This window comes from Ostrea edulis, chromosome 9 (genome assembly GCF_947568905.1).
Source record: "Ostrea edulis chromosome 9, xbOstEdul1.1, whole genome shotgun sequence".
NCBI classification, from domain to species: domain Eukaryota; kingdom Metazoa; phylum Mollusca; class Bivalvia; order Ostreida; family Ostreidae; genus Ostrea; species Ostrea edulis.
Window position 1 is genome coordinate 26,533,782 of NC_079172.1, and position 19,592 is coordinate 26,553,373.

Consider the following 19,592-nt stretch of genomic DNA (forward strand, 5'->3'; position numbering starts at 1 on the left):
AATCAATTACCCATCAAGACATACTGCAGATAATTGAGCACATAAGTCCACGCCAGTCCATATGCCACGTCCCCAGCCGGTATCAATGCCTCTTTCTCAAAGGGGATGTCATTCCCTAATTAAAAGGAGAAATATTAATAAATTTTAAGCAATCACTATTTCCAAAGTACTGTCAATTCTCCAATACATTCAAGAGACCATGTATTGTTTTACCATATATTTAACACAATTCTCTATTAATACATTGTATTCATTCTTCGTATTATTACAGTGGAACACATCAGATTTCATCATTCAAATTAGACTTCCTGAACTTAGGGGGAAGTGCACTCAATATTGGAGCCATTTTCTCTTATAAGTGCCTAAAAAGGAAATCGGTAGTTAATTTGTAGTCTGCTACTGCATTTTCTCAGTAATTATAATAGTTTAGGTTACATGTATTGCATTGAATTCTCATAGAAACAAGAGGTACTGTGAGCAATGCTCACTAAGAATATCCCCCGCTTACCCCAATCTCCCAAAGGCTGTTGGTAATAGGTATAAATTAACTCTTTCCTGAGTGTAAAAATATGGTTTGCCTTTGTAGAAGAAAATGGAAGATATAGTCCGAACACAAATCCATGGTATAAACCTATAATTTTGACCTTGATATCAAAGGTCAAGGTCACAAAGAGGTCATGAATGTACATGACACATAGTCTCATGGTGATACACCCATGTCTTATGGTATGACTATATCAAAATCCTATAATCAATTTTTACCTTGAGTCAAAGTTCAAGGTCATATAGAGGTCATGAAGGTACCCGACACATCGTCTCATGGTGATACACTCATGTGTTATGGCTCGGACACGAATCCATTGTAAAAAAAAAAACCTTTAATTTTAACAAAAAGGTCAAGGGTCAAGGTCATATAGAGGTCATGAAGGTACTCGACACATCGTCTCATGGTGATCCACCTGTGTGCCAAATATGGTATGCCTATGTCAAAGAACAAAGACGTTATGGTCCGGACACGAATCTGCACAGACAGACAGACAGAGTGATTCCTATATATCCCCCAGAACTTCGTTGGGGGGGGGGGGGGTTATAACAATGTATTGCAGTAGATATCTTTCCAGACGCAGACTGTAGAGGAGGTCTAACTATTTCCGACAAAAATCGCTTACTCTATATACTGACCTCAAGCAAATTATTTTTATTTGTAATATTACTTGTGTATGTAATCCACAATTTTTTATTGATACTGTGGCACGGTCCAAATTGTTTTCCTCTTTTTGTTGTTCAATTTGCCTGTAATTGAATGTACATAGATTTTGATCAACGTGGTCGCTTCCGTCTTTCATTTTTTTTTTCTCAGTAAAATACACAGATCTAGAAATATATAATTGCATTTCCTCCGACCGAAATCCATACATGCGGTACCGCGAAATTTAGGCCTATGCTCGGCGCTTATGGCCATTAAGCAGGGAGGGATCTTTATCGTGCCACACCTGCTAGGACACGGGACCTCGGTTTTTGCTGTCTCATCCGAAGGACCGCCCCACAATCGCGACTTAAGTACGTTAGTTCGAGCTGCTCAGTGACGTCAAACATGTAAGAATCATATCCCATTAATTAAGATGGCTCATTACACTAAAATATTTATTTAATAGCTCTTTTAAGCACCTCGTATGAAGTATGATTTCATCATCGAAATAGTAATACACGCTCTCAGCAATTTTTTTTTGGGGTGATTTTTTTTTCGGAATGATAAAATAAGATCTTTTGTTTGCAAATAAGATATTCTAGAGCCCAAATTCCGCCGTGATTTGGTGCATGATATGAATATCTACTACAACATGCCTAAAAGACTCAGATAGACGTTCTAATTTTTTAGAAGAAAAATATTTATGAAAATTGAAAACGTTATTTGTTAATATTTCTTAATCTACGGATAAAATCTTTAAACAAATATATCCAGAAAATATATTTTAAAAAGAAATTGAAACGAAATGGCCAAATTTCAGATACAACGCTAGATGAGAGAGAAAAGTACCGATTCGATCAAAATTGAGATAAATTATTAAAATAATCATATTGTTGCTATTACATGCATATGTATTTTTCATTGATAAATTAGTTTCCTTTATAAATTCATTTAATTTGTAAACCATTTTACATCCAGGGAATGTAGTTTTCTTATTACAATGTTCTCTATGATTACTTTTTTTTTCATAATTCCGACCGGGCTTGCTTCAATTTGAAACATCGTAATATTTCTTAATTTTGACCATTTCAATTTCTCCGATACATCTTCTTTTTTTTAATTCACATCCTTTTTGAAGATTTCATCCGTAGATTTAAACAAGAATATCAGTGAAACTAATCAATGAACTACTTCATATGAGAAATGACTCGCACAATATATGATTAATAACTGTTGAAATGATGGTTTCTTTTTCATATAAAAGGTATGTTGAATGACAATGACCTTTACAAAATGACCTTGAGTGACCTTTGTCTGAAAGTCATTTCCATATTACTTATCTGCGTGATATATAATCAATACATGTTTAAACACTGTTGAAATAAGGCACTTTTTCTTTATATAAGGTATATGTCCTGAATGACCATGACCTTTCCATAATGACCTTGATCCAAAAGATCAATAACTGTTGCAATATTGTTGAAATGAAGTATCTTTCATATATGATATATATGCTCCGATTGAACTTGACCTTTGTAAAATGACATTGAGTGACCTTTGTCTGAAAGCCTGTTACTTATTCATGTGATGCATGATCAATTGTACCTTTTCAAAATCTGTTGAAATAAATAACGTTTTACATATATAAGGTATGTTTTGAATGCCCTTGACCTTTCATACATAACTTTGGTCCAAAAGTCCCTGTCTCAAGGAATATTTGTGGTCAATTAGGATCCATTTCTGATGAAATGTTTAGGATATGGGAACTTTTATATAAAAAACTGTCGAAATAAGGAATTTTATGTTCTGAGTGACCTTTACCTTTCCAAAATGACCTTGAAAGACCTTGGTCGAAAAGGTTTTGTCTCAAGGAACATTTGTGATCAATCACATCAATTTCTGATGAAAGGTTTAGGAGATTTGAGCTCGGACAGACAAACAGACATTACCGCAACTATATGCTCCCCCAAAATTTTTCGGGGAGCATCGAAATATTAATGAATAACTGAGAGCTTGTTTCATTCTTCATAAGAGGTGTTTTAACGAGACATTGATAAAATGTTGGGGTATGGAGTATTGAGCTACCTTAGCACTGTTTTGTAAAACCGATGGGTTCCAAAGATCGTAAATGGTGATTTTAGCATCAATGAACTGAGTATGAAGTCTAAATGAAATTTATATTCTACTTCAAATAAGACAGGTAATGTTGCTACAAAGTTAAAATACTGTAGTACTGCATACATTTCATGTGCTGAGGAATATTGGACAGGTGGTGAGATATACGAGTATGTGTGTATTACATACCTTTTATTGCGTAGTACACATCTCTTGTTGTGCATTTAATGCTGTACGTACAACACACCTCTCACTGCAACAGAGTACATATATATATATAACATTATTACCATTGTGTGCGTATTGCATACCTCGTATTGTGCAGATGAGTTGTTCTAAATATCTTTTCTTTGCATCAACAGTGACATACGTCACAAATCGAATGGCACCAGGGATATCGCCGACATCTGTATCTACCAACACTGGAATCAATCTAATTTTCTTATCTCTTAAAAACGCATCTAAAATGCTCAGAAGTTGCAAAGTAAATGTTTTGTCATAAAGGGCTTCTTTGGTCATGATTGCAATCGTCCAGTAACACTGGTCTACGGCGCATTCCATGGTATCAAACTGCCTATGCCCGATCTGTCCATCCTCATAAAACTTTACACCTTCTTCTTCGAGGCGCTTTACAATATCATCTCTTGTTGTCTTGCTTGCGCCAGACGGATGGTAAAACAAAAACACTTCTTTCTCATAATGAGCAGGTTCTTTTGAGCTTAGTCTGTCCAATGGTCTCTCTATCTGATTTGCATAAAACAAACATAAAATCAATATAAATTCATATAATTTACTTGTAAATCAACATGATTTTTATGACAAACTTAAACAATATTACACTAAACAAGATCACGTTAATATCACAATATTACACTAAACAAGATCACGTTAATATCACAATATTACACTAAACAAGATCACGTTAATATCACAATATTACACTAAACAAGATCACGTTGATATCACAATATTACACTAAACAAGACCACGTTGATATCACAATACCAATATGACCAATTACAAGAAAGAAAGCGGCCACGACTTTCCCATGGCTGTTACAATTTGCTGACAGACAAGCAGTGAGTTCTATTGAATGGGATATAATTGCTATGTAGAAAAAAAATGAATATACGCGATCTTTTTTCATATCTACTGTACTGATAATACACGACAATGTGTAGAACATTACTAATTGTAACCCGCCTTATTCATTTGTGTATCATCAGCACACAGACGTCAAACATCATTTAACAATATTGTTAAATCTTCAAAAAAATCCTTTTTATCAATCATATCTTTGTACTTGACCTTTGTATTTGGGAGAGGGCTTACATAGGCTATGCCTGTTGCCCAATCCTGTTGAGTTTCTCAATAAAATATGTTTAAATCAAAGTACATCATTTAATGCTTTAATAAACGTGATTTGTAAACGAATTTTTAGTCAACCTATAATATCCACAAACGAATTCCTAGCAAACTAACTCATTATCAATCACTTATTTTTAGAAAAATGACGCACCTTTCCATCTCTGAAAGCTTCCATATTTAGGTCCAGTTTAATAGATTTTATCATCTCGTCAGCAAGAACAAACCCTGGCCTATTTTCTGAATAAAAAACAAAAACTTTTCAAAAAAATCTGTGGGGCATCATGTAAAGAATTTACAACCATACTAAATGTATTTTAAACGCTAACTGTGGTTTCCACATCGAAATATCAACTGTACACGTCGAATGTTGGACACTAGTAATTACCATTGTACATGATGACATTTGCTTTATTCAGTGTGTTTTCCAAACTCTCGTGATGCAGCAAACCGACCAACGTGTAGTAAAACCGTCCAACCTGAACACGTCTGTCGCATTCCTGTAATCTGGTAGAGGTTTCCTCGATCATCTTCTGGATTCCCGCCAAAACGCCAGGATATTCCGCTACACAGTAGTACTCCTGAATAGTCATCGTACATATTATGCAAGATTACAAAACTGTAGTCTATTTACGCAAATAGCTACATGTGATACAAATAATACGCTATTTTACGTAGTTCATTTACGCAAATAGCTACATGTAATTTATATAATATGCCATTTTGCGTAGTTCACTTACAGAAATACATGTAGCTACATGTAATATATATAATACGCCATTTTGCGCAGTTCACTTACGAAAATAGCTACATGTAATATACATGTATATAGGCCAATCCGAAAACATGAGTTATCTTTCCTTGATCCGGAATGTAGTGCGCTTGCTTAACAGTAGTTTAAAACTTCCGGGTAGTATATTCGAGAAGCGTCATTATCAACAGTGAAGAAGGCCGCAAAGATATTGCTGTATAATTTTACAGTAATCACGCCAACAAATATGTTAACGTTAATAAAAAATCCCAATGCATAAGTTTACTTCATACACGTAAAAATAATCAACTTTGCATGTAAAAATAATAGAAAATTAATGTTGTAAGTAGAGGAGGACACCCCCCTCCCCAATATAGAATGCTCTATCGTTAAAGTGATGTAATTTCCTACGCCGGACCTGTCCCGAGACGCAGTTAGATTATTCAGATTCAGTTTCTTTATTTCCTTAAGCTATACAGCTCATCGGTTATAAATGCATTTTAATATTTACAGTAACTACCCCCCCCCCCCCCCCCCATTTTCCAAGATTTCACACGTTTTATGACTGAAATTAGTATATATCATATATTGCATACATTTCCTCAGGATCTTTAGCCCGCGTGTTTTAATACAGTCAGGTTTATAAAAGAATATCAGAAGTCACTTGTTCAATATCAATGTAGTACATTCAGCGATAAAAGTTCTGCCACGATGAACGTCTAGGTATGTCGGACTGACACATCTGGATTTTGAAAATGTCCATCTCTCTGATTGGCGAGTAAAATTTATCCCAGCCTGTACTTGTAAGTGAGAGGCCACTGACAGATTCCCAGCTGTCTGCCCACAAATTTTATACAGTTTCAAATACAAGTATTATAACCATAAATAAATTCGTCGTCACAAACCATCTTTAAACTGATATTTACACATGCAACGTTTTACAAATAAAATAACTTATAATATTGAACGCCCTGAATTTATAGTCGGCAGGAGTATGTACCTGTAAATACAGCAATTTTGGGTAAAATATTTGGAGTTTTACTCAAATTATTTTGTAAATTCGTGGCGAAAAGGGGGTGTGTGTCTAAATCTGTCATTGCAATTTCTGTTATGACACGATACGTGCCTATACATAATCAAGTACATTTCAAGGGGGCTAAAATGAATAAAAGAGGGAAGATACAGAGACGTCAAAAGCATTCTATTGGGGGTTAAACTTACCTTTCCCCAGAGAGTACATTTGAGAATATGGCACCCCCCTCACCCACCCCGGGATCACACAGGTCTAAGAAAAATGATTTATATCAATCGAGCAATATTGAACAAAATTAATTTAATTTTTTTTTTATTTTATTACCTATTTTTCTGCATTTTAAACATATCAGTTGATATGAACAATTCCAGCTTCATGCTGCAGTGTACAAATGATTTGCACACAGAATGAACACGTCCAGGTACTTTGGAGAAAGTTACCCAAACATTGCAATCTGGTTTATTTTTGAAAGAGTCGATTGGTAGTGGTGGAATAATTTTAGCCCTGATAAAACAATGAGAGTGTTGATTTCCTAATTGATTTTTTTTTATTTTGGAAAGAAGGGGGGGGGGGGGGGGCATGTTATGCAAGATCTTTGCACGTGTCGATCCTCGTAAAAACCCGAGCTTTGAGTTGATGAGTTGCCATCATTTCTTGAGAATCAGAAGTTCTGTTCTGATTTCATACAAAATAATTATGTCAGTCGTTATTGGAGACATATATGTAAACAAATGAATGTCTGCGTGATTTCCAATTTAATTTTTACCCACCCCCCCCCCACCCCCCACCCCCGAAAAATCACACCCGACTCGATCAAGAAATTCGTTTTTGTTTCCATTAATATTTTCTTACTCTCGTACAAATGATTTCAACTGTTTTCGATTTTGGTAGCACCCATACTAATATATAACTCTTATAATATATGCGCAGTCTGAGTGTGTTACTACCCGGAAGTTGTCATATTCACACTAAGTGTAAGAATACAAAGAGAGATAACTCACGTTTTCGGAAAGGCCTATAATAGGAAAATTTACTTTGTAGTTCATTTACGGATATACCTAGATGTATTATAAGATCATAGGACATTTTAAGTCGTTCATTTACGGAAATAGCTATACATGTAATACATATAATAGAAAATTTTCGACATTTTTACTTTCGGCCATTCCGCCATTGTTCTTTTTGTGCGATGTTTAGACAGGATCATTATCAAACTATATTGTGAATAATACAGTATTTCATTCATTTCCAATCATTTTCCCCTATTGTCTTTACATTCAGAAATCTGGCTTCCTCGAAATTAGATACCGTGGAAAGCAAAATTGAAAACTGACAAAATTTCGTCAACTTACAGCAAATACTGTAATATATATTCAACACTCGGTATGATCAAGAATAAATACGTAATTTCCTCATAGATTGATTGCTGCTATTAATTAGTCTTAGTTGAATCTGAAACCTATTTCTACCCATTTTAAAAGTGCACAACCAACCTCGCCGTCCCTGTCCTTTACACAATAGATCGTCATCACCACTGTCCTAGTGTTCCCAGCTCTCTTGTAGATTAGTTCTGGTAATTTTTTATCCATTTCAATTATTCTTTTCTCTGATCTCTTCTCGGGGATGTCCTCTATTACTTTTGGACAGCGACAGTTCTCTGGGACTAGTTCATGCAACTTCAGTGAAAACCTGGACGGATTTTTCTTATACAGCTCTGTTTGCTGAATAAGGTCTGCAATTTCTATAAACAAAAGCGTGACCAAAATAAGCACCAATGAAGGTTACCTTCTCAGATGTCAATGCCTGTAAAATATTATACATGCGCAGATCGAAGACCCAGGGGGTGTGAGCCTTTGACAAGGAAAGAAAACAATCCTTTTAAAATGAATGTCTGAGCATCATGGGTCAATAGTAACTAAAACAGTACAAAAGCGGGGGGGGGGGGGGGGGTATCTACAGACACATACTGCAATTTTATATGATTCTTTAACTTCGTCCCGCGATACACAAAATGACGTAGGGTGTGAATTCCTCACTTTTCGTCATGTGCTGATGTTTTCTAGTTTGAACTGTTCTTTTGCCAAAGAGACTCGATTGATATAATCTTTGGTTCCCCCTGCCTTATAAATTATTGTACCTTTTCTTTTTGGTCAATTTGTAATGGTAAACAAAAGGTGAAGATAACGAACAGTGATCAATCTCAGAACTCCTATAAGCAATACAAAATAGATAGTTGGGCAAACACGGACCCCTGGACACACCAGAGGTGAGATCAGGTGCCTGGGAGGAGTAAGCATACCCTGTCGACCGGTCATACCTGCCGTGAGGCTTATATCCTGATCAGGTAAACGGAGTCATCCGTAGTCAAAATCAGTGTGCCCTTAAACAAGTAGTTTAAGTCTAAACTGTACCAAAGTGAATGACTTTACGACAATGTGAATGTAGTAACATATAATGCCGTTAGGCAAAAGTTTACATTGTCTAAAAGTTTGTTGCTAGCAAAATAGTAAGATATAAATATTAAGGTAGTACCACACAGATACGTAAGTTTTTCCTCAACTTCAATTTCTGAAACTTGAATATTTTGTTGTAAGTAACAAAAAGCTTCCTACTGTGCATGATATAAAAGAAATCATATCAAATTTGTTCTCCACATAAGGTAACAAAACCCAGTTAACAGAATGTGAAATTAAACTTTCATGATAAGAATGTGCCCTATGCAAAAAGATCAAGAAATTTTACAAAAATGAATACAACTGTTTGTAAACTGACCTAGTTGTTACTAACTCTCAATAAAAATATTGTAATTGATATATCAGATTCTATATGTACACTGAAATGTACAAGATAACATGCATGACTCGTCAATAGCAAATCTTAAACGTTAATACGTCCAAGTTAAACATTGAGTAAGAAGAAATTTGTACGTCCATAATCATGAAATTTCCGAGTTGCCCAATAGTTGTTTCGTTTTGTTCAACTCTTACTACAGTATACTTTCGTATACACACGGTGGGTACTAGTCTGGATCATCCCGACGTTTGTGTATACACCCACATTTATGGGGGAGTCGGCGTATACACAAACGTCGGGATGATACAGACTAGGTGAGTTCATCTGTCCAAATGCTTATTCCTTAAAGGATGATTGCCAGCTGCTATCCAACCACCCGAACTGCAGTAAGCACAAATATATTATGCTTATGAGTATTTGAATAAAAATATCTCCAAGAAAAATTCGATTGGAGATTAAAGAATTAAAGAACTGAAACTGAGATAAATTTATTAACAACTCAAAGACCCGATTCAAACAATTTCTTCTCGCTATTGTCAGTTCAATGTCTACCGACGGCTGTTGTAAAATCCATAACTTTTATCGTCATCTACGTAAAAAGAGTACGAAATGTTTACTTGATTATAAATGTCTATCATAGTAATATAAATTACTTAGAATTTATAGATTTTTAAAGACCTTTATTTTCTACAAGTGATGTTTGGGAATTTCATTTATTGGTATTGCAAACGTGATAGAAAGATAGTGTAGGCCTACATAATTAGTTTACATTCAATGTAATACAAAGAATAGAAATTGGTAAATGACATTTAACCCTAATAAATGCGAGGTCATTTGCATTCACATAAAAGGAAAATCATCAAGGGAAACTACATTAACCAGGCCTTGAATATGACCAGCAAAATCAAGTATCTGAGTGAAACGATCGTGGAGAGTATCCCAAAAACGGGGTTTTAAATCTGTGACGCGGTTCTTAGTGTCCGATCCGGTTCTTTTAATATACGAATGTCCAGCGTGGTATTTAAAACATTACAAGTGTATATGCATTATCAATCAATTCATCATTTCATCCCCCCATGACACTCATTGATCACTCGTTTTAGGGATCACGAAACGAGTGATCAATATGTGGCGAGGGCAGGGACCCGAATACATGTTACAATATCAATATGTGGAACCCGTGTACTTTATAATTAGCCCGCAAAATAAAAATCAGATAGCTACCTGTAAATTGTCTTAACACATTTTTATTACTTGTGTAAAGACTTTTCATCATCAGGGATTTAACTGTAAAATAAAGTTTCGAGACTACTGTTCTATATAAATCCCAGAATACCACACTATGGCCCCAAGCATGCGCATTAGCTGCAAAAAGACTAACGTATTTGCTATCGCCCGAGGGCGCTAGCAATAATATAAATAATACGTCAGTGTGATTAAAATCAGACCCCATACTCATTATCATATCCAACGATATGATAATGAGTATGGGGTCTGATTTTAATCAGACTGAATAATACGTGCACCTGTACCCATCCAAGTGTTCAATAGAGAACTGAATGTACCTCCATCACAGAGGAGCTGATATCTCGGAACGGCATAGAATGTACATTGTAAATTGTAAACGAAAGAAAATTCTAAATAGTTTCAGTATATATTCGTTTGAGAAATTATATCTGTTAATGATGATTTTGTGATTTGGTTTTATTATCTAATTTACTATAATATGCTTTACGGCGTGACTGTGTTTGAGGGCGAAGCAAAAAGTATTAGCATTAGTATGCAAGGTGAAGATAACGAACAGTGATCAATCTCATAACTCCTACAAGCAATACAAAATAGATAGTTGGGTAAACACGGACCCCTGGACACACCAGAGGTGGGATCAGGTGCCTAGGAGGAGTAAGCATCCCCTGTCGACCGGTCACACCCGCCGTGAGCTCCATATCCTGATCAGGTAAACGGAGTTATCCGCAGTCAAAATCAGTGTGCCAAGAACGGCTTAACAATCGGTATGAAACACGTCAGACAGCATTTGACCCAATGCGAGGTTGTATTGACGAACTAGATCGTTATAACGACCATAGAATTTGCTAAATGCTGACTTCAATCGAGACTGTTGAAATCCCTGTACCATCAACTTGTTTGTCAGTAGCTTACCTCGATTTAAAAACTGACTATACCCGGAACAAGCTCTTTTATATCGAATCAGTTGAGATATATAAACACCATATGCAGGTGATAATGGAATATTGCTACATAAATGGGGGAAGTTGACGTTGGAGAAGCTGAAATCATCCCGTTTGTCATACAGTTGAGTTGTCAGTTTGTAGATCCATAACAGGACAAAAAATATCCCGAAGGTAGCACCTAACGTGTGAAGACAGAGCTCAATCAAAGTATTCGAATTTTAGACATTTTTGATCCGCCTACTCATTGAACATGGGAAACTATACGCAACTGATGTAAACAGTGCATTATAACGTCATATTCAGCGTCGGTGTTTAGCAAATTCATAAACATGGGAGGAGACAATTGCGTTACTCGAGACCAGGAGTAATTATAGGGCCTATATAATTAAGAAAATAAGATGTACATGCTTTTACGGATTTTATGTACTAACATCTCAGAACGACGTGAACTTGGGAACACGAGATTCAAAATGGAGAAATACATGTCCACGCGCTAGTATTCGAATCGACGCCATTGGGACCAAAATTTTCAAGTTCCATAGGTATGGTTAATTTTTCTATATTTTCCTTTTAAACATGTATATACGTGTTACCTATAGGGATAGCTCCGCTCTCACGGCCCTTCGGGCCTTGAGAGGGCTTCGCCCTCTATAAATAGATATTACATATTTTTTCTGTTTTCCAACTTTAATCAACAGAGAAATATACACAAAATGAGCAGGGGTTCATTGCGTGACTTACTATCACTGATCCCATGACGAACTTTTTTCCAATCACATGAGGTACTTAATATGTTTTACGGCGTGACCGTGTTTGAGGGCGAAACAAAAAAGTTTTGACATAAGTATCTATATCCAAAACAGGACAAAAACAACCCGAAGTTAGCACGCGGACGGAGCTGTATCAAAGCATCCTAATTTTTGGACATTTGATCCACCTATATATTGAACGCGGGAAACATAACGCAATTGATGTAAACAGTACATTGTTACGTCATATTCAGCGTCGTTGTTTAGCAAATTTACAAACAAAGCGTTTGAACCACAACAAAAAACATGGCGTTAATCGTGGAGTGATTATACCGAGCGAAGCTCGAACGGGCCGAAGGCCCGTCCGCGAAGCAAGGCTCTAAAGGTAACACGTATGTAAAAGAAAAAGAGTCAAAATCAGCAAAAGAAAAAGAGATAATCTCTATATACGTTCACTGAAATTTTCGTGATCCATATGGGCGCCGCCATTTATTTTTTCATTACCTGCTTCAACAGTTATTCCTGTTTTATTTTGAATGCCAATAATAGAAGACTCTAACGTGCAATTCGTAATTTAAACATTCAGTTTGTTCAAAGTGAATAGTATAATTATCATTGTAACAGGTTTTAGCAAATAAATACACATAAAACCGTAATACGACTAAAGAAATGAACGAGTTCATGAGTTTCATTAAATAAGAATATACGATAAAATTACGGTTACTTTTTACCATTTTGAATTTATTGTTTAATTTTGTTTAGTTTTAACGGCCTTTTTCATTGCATACGGAATGTATTATTAAGGTATTCCGTCTCCTGCGGAAGACCTTACTATTATTGTTCGCGTTCTTCTTCTTCATTATTATTATTATTTTTATTATTAAGGTCTTCCGTCTCCTGCGGAAGACCTTACTATTATTGTTCGCGTTCTTCTTCTTCATTATTATTATTATTATTATTATTATTTTCCTTGGTAGTACACGCGTTCTTCTCAGCCATTTCTCGATCGATTTTCACGAAATTTTCAGGAAAGATGTCTTTTGGTGACGAGACTTTGCTTGCAAAATTTCGTGCTTGACGTCACTTCCGGTCAGGAGTTATCTCTCTTTTAGTGACTTTTTGAAGGGCCTTGTTGTCCACGCATCTCCTCCGTTAGTTTTGAAGCTAGAGTCTTGAAATTTCTACACAAGATAGAGTAAACATTTTAGAAGATTTGTGGGGGATTCGATTTTACCGGAGGCGATTTGCCTAAACGCTCGCCTGGACCTGAAAAAATGGATGCCAAAATTTTTCGCCGATTTCGGCGATTTTTGACCTTTGATCTCCAATATCTTTTTTCTTGCAAATATTTTGTTAAGACATGTAGAACAAAAGTTGTGCACATTTACGAGATCTTTTCGAAAATATCAAGATTTAGGGGCTAGCCCCTTAAATTAGGGATCTAGAAGGGCTCAAAGTCTAGATCAAATATCTCAAAAATCGTTAATATTTTGGTATAAGTCAAAGAACAAAAAATGTTCATCTCAACAATCCAAATCTATTCATATAAAAATTTAGGTCATATGTTACGTAATAAGGGATTTTAAGGGCCAAAACCATAAAAATTTTACCCCTTGTATCTCGAAAACGACAAATATTTTGAAAGGCAATAAAGAACAAAAGTTGTTCAGAATGATGATCTGAACAATATGCATATTTCGTTTTTACCCTATGTGGCCCCGTTAGGGAGCTACAGTTTGGCCCCTAAAAATTACTTCTAGAAATAACTCGAGAACGGTAAAGAATTTCTAAATACTTGTTGAACAAAAAATGTTTGAAATGTCATGACCTTTCTTACGATATCAAGCAAAAGGGGCTGACCCTTTAAATTAGGGGCCCAGAAGGGTCCAAAGGTTTATGAGAATATCTCAGAAACTATTAATATTTTGTAATAAGTCATTGAAGCGGAAATGTTCATCTAAACGAGCTTGTTCTTATCAAATCAAAAAGTAGGTCATATGTTACGTAATAAGGGATTTTAAGGGCCAAAATTATAAATAATTGACGCCTCATATCTTGAAAACGACAAATATTTTGAAAAGCATTATTGAACAAAAGTTGTTCAATGTGTCATAACCTATCGATCAATATCAAAAAATGGGTCTGTGGGCCTCATGGCTCGCCTGTAGAGTCGATTTTTGTCGATATCAGTCGATTTCACAAACTTGTAACTGGTAAATATTTTGTAAGGACATATTGAACAAAAGTTGTTCAGTTTATCGAGATCTATCGATTGATATCAAGAAATAGGCCTATGGTCCTAATGGCTCGCCTGTAGAGTCGATTTTTTGTCGATATCGGTCGATCTCAATAACTTTTTACAGGTAAATATTTTGTAAAGACATATAGAACTAAAGTTGTTGAGTCTATAGAGGGCTAACAAATGACATCAAGAAATAGGCCCGCGGGCCTTATGGCTTGCCTGGAGAGTCGAATTTCAAACAGTTTCACCGCAACTTCGCTTCAGAAGCTTATGATATGAAAAATTGATTATATCTAAAGTGTCTTAAAGTCGGAAACTAAATTGGGACTCATTTGTCTTTTTTTTTTTTTTTAACTCCGAGTGCATCAACAAATCGGACGGAAGACCTACTCGTTGCTCGCAACGAGATCGTGTCTAGTTATTAAGGTCTTCCGTCTCCTGCGGAAGACCTTACTATTATTGTTCGCGTTCTTCTTCTTCATTATTATTATTATTTTTATTATTATTATTATTATTATTATTTTCCTTGGTAGTACACGCGTTTTTCTCAGCCATTTCTCGATCGATTTTCACGAAATTTTCAGGAAAGATGTCTTTTGGTGACGAGACTTTCCTTGTAAAATTTCGTGCTTGACGTCACTTCCGGTCAGGAGTTATCTCTCTTTTAGTGACTTTTTGAAGGGCCTTGTTGTCCACGCATCTCCTCCGTTAGTTTTGAAGCTAGAGTCTTGAAATTTCTACACAAGATAGAGTAAACATTTTAGAAGATTTGTGGGGGATTCGATTTTACCGGAGGCGATTTGCCTAAACGCTCGCCTGGACCTGAAAAAATGGATGCCAAAATTTTTCGCCGATTTCGGCGATTTTTGACCTTTGATCTCCAATATCTTTTTTCTTGCAAATATTTTGTTAAGACATGTAGAACAAAAGTTGTGCACATTTACGAGATCTTTTCGAAAATATCAAGATTTAGGGGCTAGCCCCTTAAATTAGGGATCTAGAAGGGCTCAAAGTCTAGATCAAATATCTCAAAAATCGTTAATATTTTGGTATAAGTCAAAGAACAAAAAATGTTCATCTCAACAATTCAAATCTATTCATATAAAAATTTAGGTCATATGTTACGTAATAAGGGATTTTAAGGGCCAAAACCATAAAAATTTTACCCCTTGTATCTCGAAAACGACAAATATTTTGAAAAGCAATAAAGAAATAAAGTTGTTCAGAATGATGATCTGAACAATATGCATATTTCGTTTTTACCCTATGTGGCCCCGTTAGGGAGCTACAGTTTGGCCCCTGAAAATTACTTCTAGAAATAACTCGAGAACGGTAAAGAATTTCTAAATACTTGTTGAACAAAAAATGTTTGAAATGTCATGACCTTTCTTACGATATCAAGCAAAAGGGGCTGACCCTTTAAATTAGGGGCCCAGAAGGGTCCAAAGGTTTATGAGAATATCTCAGAAACTATTAATATTTTGTAATAAGTCATTGAAGCGGAAATGTTCATCTAAACGAGCTTGTTCTTATCAAATCAAAAAGTAGGTCATATGTTACGTAATAAGGGATTTTAAGGGCCAAAATCATAAATAATTGACGCCTCATATCTTGAAAACGACAAATATTTTGAAAAGCATTATTGAACAAAAGTTGTTCAGAATGATAATCTAAACAATATGTACATTTCGTTTTTTCCCTATGTGGCCCCGTTAGGGAGCTACAGTTTGGCCCCTAAATATTTCTTGTACAGATAACTCGAGAACGGTAAAGAATTTCTAAATACTTGTTGAGCAAAAAATGTTTAAAATGACAAGGCCTTTCTTACGATATCAAGCAAAACGGGCTGGCCCTTTAAATTAGGGGTTCAGAAGGGTCCAAATGTTTTTGAGAATATCTCAGAAACTATTAATATTTTATAATAAGTTGTAGAAGCGGAAATGTTCATCTCAACGAGCTTGATCTTATCAAATCAAAAAGTAGGTCATATGTTACGTAATTAGAGATTTTAAGGGCCAAAATCGTAAATATTTGACGCCTCATATCTTTAAAACGACATATTTTTTGAAAAGCATTATTGAACAAAAGTTGTTCAATGTGTCATAACCTATCGATCAATATCAAAAAATGGGTCTGTGGGCCTCATGGCTCGCCTGTAGAGTCGATTTTTGTCAATATCAGTCGATTTCACAAACTTGTAACTGGTAAATATTTTGTAAGGACATATTGAACAAAAGTTGTTCAGTTTATCGAGATCTATCGATTGATATCAAGAAATAGGCCTATGGTCCTAATGGCTCGCCTGTAGAGTCGATTTTTTGTCGATATCGGTCGATCTCAATAACTTTTTACAGGTAAATATTTTGTAAAGACATATAGAACTAAAGTTGTTGAGTCTATAGAGGGCTAACAAATGACATCAAGAAATAGGCCCGCGGGCCTTATGGCTCGCCTGGAGAGTAGAATTTCAAACGAATTTCACCGCAACTTTGCTTCAGAAGCTTATGATATGAAAAATTGATTATATCTAAAGTGTCTTAAAGTCGGAAACTAAATTGGGACTCATTTGTCTTTTTTTTTTTTTTTTTTAACTCCGAGTGCATCAACAAATCGGACGGAAGACCTACTCGTTGCTCGCAACGAGATCGTGTCTAGTTGTTGTTTATAATTGTTTGCTTTGAAAAAGAGAAAAAAGTCGAGGCTAAATGTCACGTCACAATGCACAGTTTACGTCGCCTTGCGTTTTATTTCCCGCTTTCAATGAATAGGCGGATCATGTAAAACAGTTGTCCCCATATAAACTCCTTTAATATTGAGATGTTACTGGGTGTTTAGCGCAAGGAAATTTCATTCAAAATATATATTTTTAAATGAATCATAATATACCGTACTTAACGGAATTATGATTACCACTCGGGACACGGAGTTACGTACATGCTTCGCTCGGTCCAACGGTCTCACCGTATACATATTATATGATTAAGAAAATAAGATTTACATGCTTTTACGGATTTTATGTGTAACATCTCAGAACGACGTGAACTAGGGTAGACGAGATTCAAAATGGAGGAATACATGTCCACGCGCTAATAGCGAGCGCAGTGAGCCAGCGCGAAGCGCTGGCTCGTACTGCGAGCTCTAATGACTAGAGCGCGGGAATAATCCGAGCTAAATCCAAACCTCTAACAAGAAATTTTTTTTGACGCCAATCCCAGAAGTCCCTTGTCAAAAATGGCTGAGATCTCGCAAAGTCACACCTTGGAACATGATTGTGAACTTACGTGGATTTTCATCCTAATCTTGTGCATGGTCTCCTAGCTCCAAAATTCAGTGCACCATTAGGCGAAATGTTTAATGAAGTGCAATGTTTATGAAAGGCAGGCTAAGATCATTTGTGACGTCATGTCTACGTTTCGACGTACGTCATAATAAGACGGACAGTAAGTATAATCTCGCGAGAATACCGCTTGTTTTCATCTGCCCGTGTAGCACATTCGTTTAAGTCATACTACCGGGACAATACATTGAATATACGTAAACATTAGGCATACGTAATATGGCATCGAATACAAATTGTTTATAATCTATTGCAAACCACAAATCTGATTAAAATACTAAATTCTCAATAGGAATTCATTATTCTAACAAGAAAAAAGGGAGACTAACTTTTTAAAAATTGTTAAAATATTTGAGATCACAGATACTGAATTATTGCTATTAACAAAAATATACAAAAAATCGATGAAAACATTTTGAAAAAAATCTTTGAGCTTTTTTTTTCGCGACTAATAATAGTAAGTGCTTGAGTCCATTTCCTTTTAAAAACATGTCCGTAATGCAAACCACGATGACCTCTCGGTCGATTCTGACAGCCTAACCACTAGGCCACCGACGCCACTATCATTGTGTTGCAACTAGGATTATGTACAATATTATAAAAAATGTTTTAATTTTCTCTTTTGGAACATACCATTGCTCATTGCTACAAGGAGATTATCATATGAATTTCATTTTTTGAAAATTAGATAGGAGCGCATGGGACTTACCTAGTGGCGTGTGCGTGTGTGGGTGGGGGTGGGTGGTGGGGTGGGGGGGGGGGGGGGGGGGGTCTGCGCATATACATGCTCAATAGTTGAATTTATCGATTTATTTAAAATTATCATTATATTGAAATGCGTTTTACGTTCCAAGGCAGTGCTGTTTCCACAGTTTTACAAACTTGAAAGGTTTAATGTTTGGGCATTTTTATCATAAATTGGTAACTTGAAAAGGTTGAGAGTAGAAAAAAGAAAAGTACAGGCAGTCGACTGCTGAGAGCATACAGTTCAGAACAAGTGCATCAAAGGTTAAGCAAGTCACAGTGAATGCAGCAGAAATAAAATGTATATTCACTGTATAGCATAAAAATATTTCAATTACATTAATGCATACATGTTTTAATGATTTTTAATATAAAACCATGGGAAAAAACTAAAACGGCCTAGCTGTTTCAGCTACCTAATTTCAGTCATGTTATGATAATTAGGCAGATAGATATTGTTTAAATTCAACCTGATCAAAACAAAATATGTACATACATGAAGCTGCGTTCGCTCAAACGGCAACACCGTCAACATATTATTCGAATCGACGCCATTGGCACTAAACTTTTCAAGTTCCATAGGTATGGTTTTTAAATTTTTCATTATTTTCCTATATTTTCCGTTTAAACATGTATATACGTGTTACCTATAGGGAGAGCTCCGCTCTCACGGCCCGAAGGGCCGTGAGAGGGCTTCGCCCTCTATTACCCGATTAGCAGATTAGGTATCATTTCATGTCTACTAGGGAAACAGTGAAAACTATCGCCCCTCGGTAGTGACGAAGACCCGGGAAACTGTTGTCTATGACAACGAACAGTTTTCCGGGTCATCGCCACTTCCTCGGGGCGTGCGTTGCAAAATTGCATTAAGTATTTTAATACACTGGAACATTCTTTTGAAGTAAATTAACAAGATATCAAGAGAGTAGAAAGTTATGTTTCACCTGGAAGCAAGTACTGCAATAAACCTGTATAGTGAGACCAAACTTGAGCATGCGCAATGTTTCCAGCAGGCAAAAGTTCTTCTATGCATTTCCTTTCTACAAATGAAAAACAAACATATCAAACTTGATCTAATTCGT

The 19,592-nt window shown here is 35.8% G+C and overlaps 1 protein-coding gene across 3 annotated transcripts in view; it reads right to left on the reverse strand.

The window, feature by feature from the left end:
* The window catches only part of LOC125659133 (stimulator of interferon genes protein-like), a 40,256-nt gene that overhangs the window by 13,208 nt on the left and 7,456 nt on the right, over nt 1–19,592 (reverse strand). For all 3 annotated transcript variants that reach the window (XR_008798744.1, XM_048890686.2, XM_048890684.2), the window contains exons 4-9: nt 19,455–19,550; nt 7,947–8,194; nt 5,058–5,250; nt 4,824–4,909; nt 3,616–4,048; nt 11–115 (exon numbers count right to left, since the gene is read on the reverse strand). Coding sequence is in view for 2 of the 3 variants with exons in the window: in XM_048890686.2 (XP_048746643.2) it covers nt 11–115; nt 3,616–4,048; nt 4,824–4,909; nt 5,058–5,250; nt 7,947–8,194; nt 19,455–19,550 (1,161 nt within the window). In the remaining variant the exon portion in view is untranslated. The remainder of the gene's footprint in view (nt 1–10; nt 116–3,615; nt 4,049–4,823; nt 4,910–5,057; nt 5,251–7,946; nt 8,195–19,454; nt 19,551–19,592) is intronic.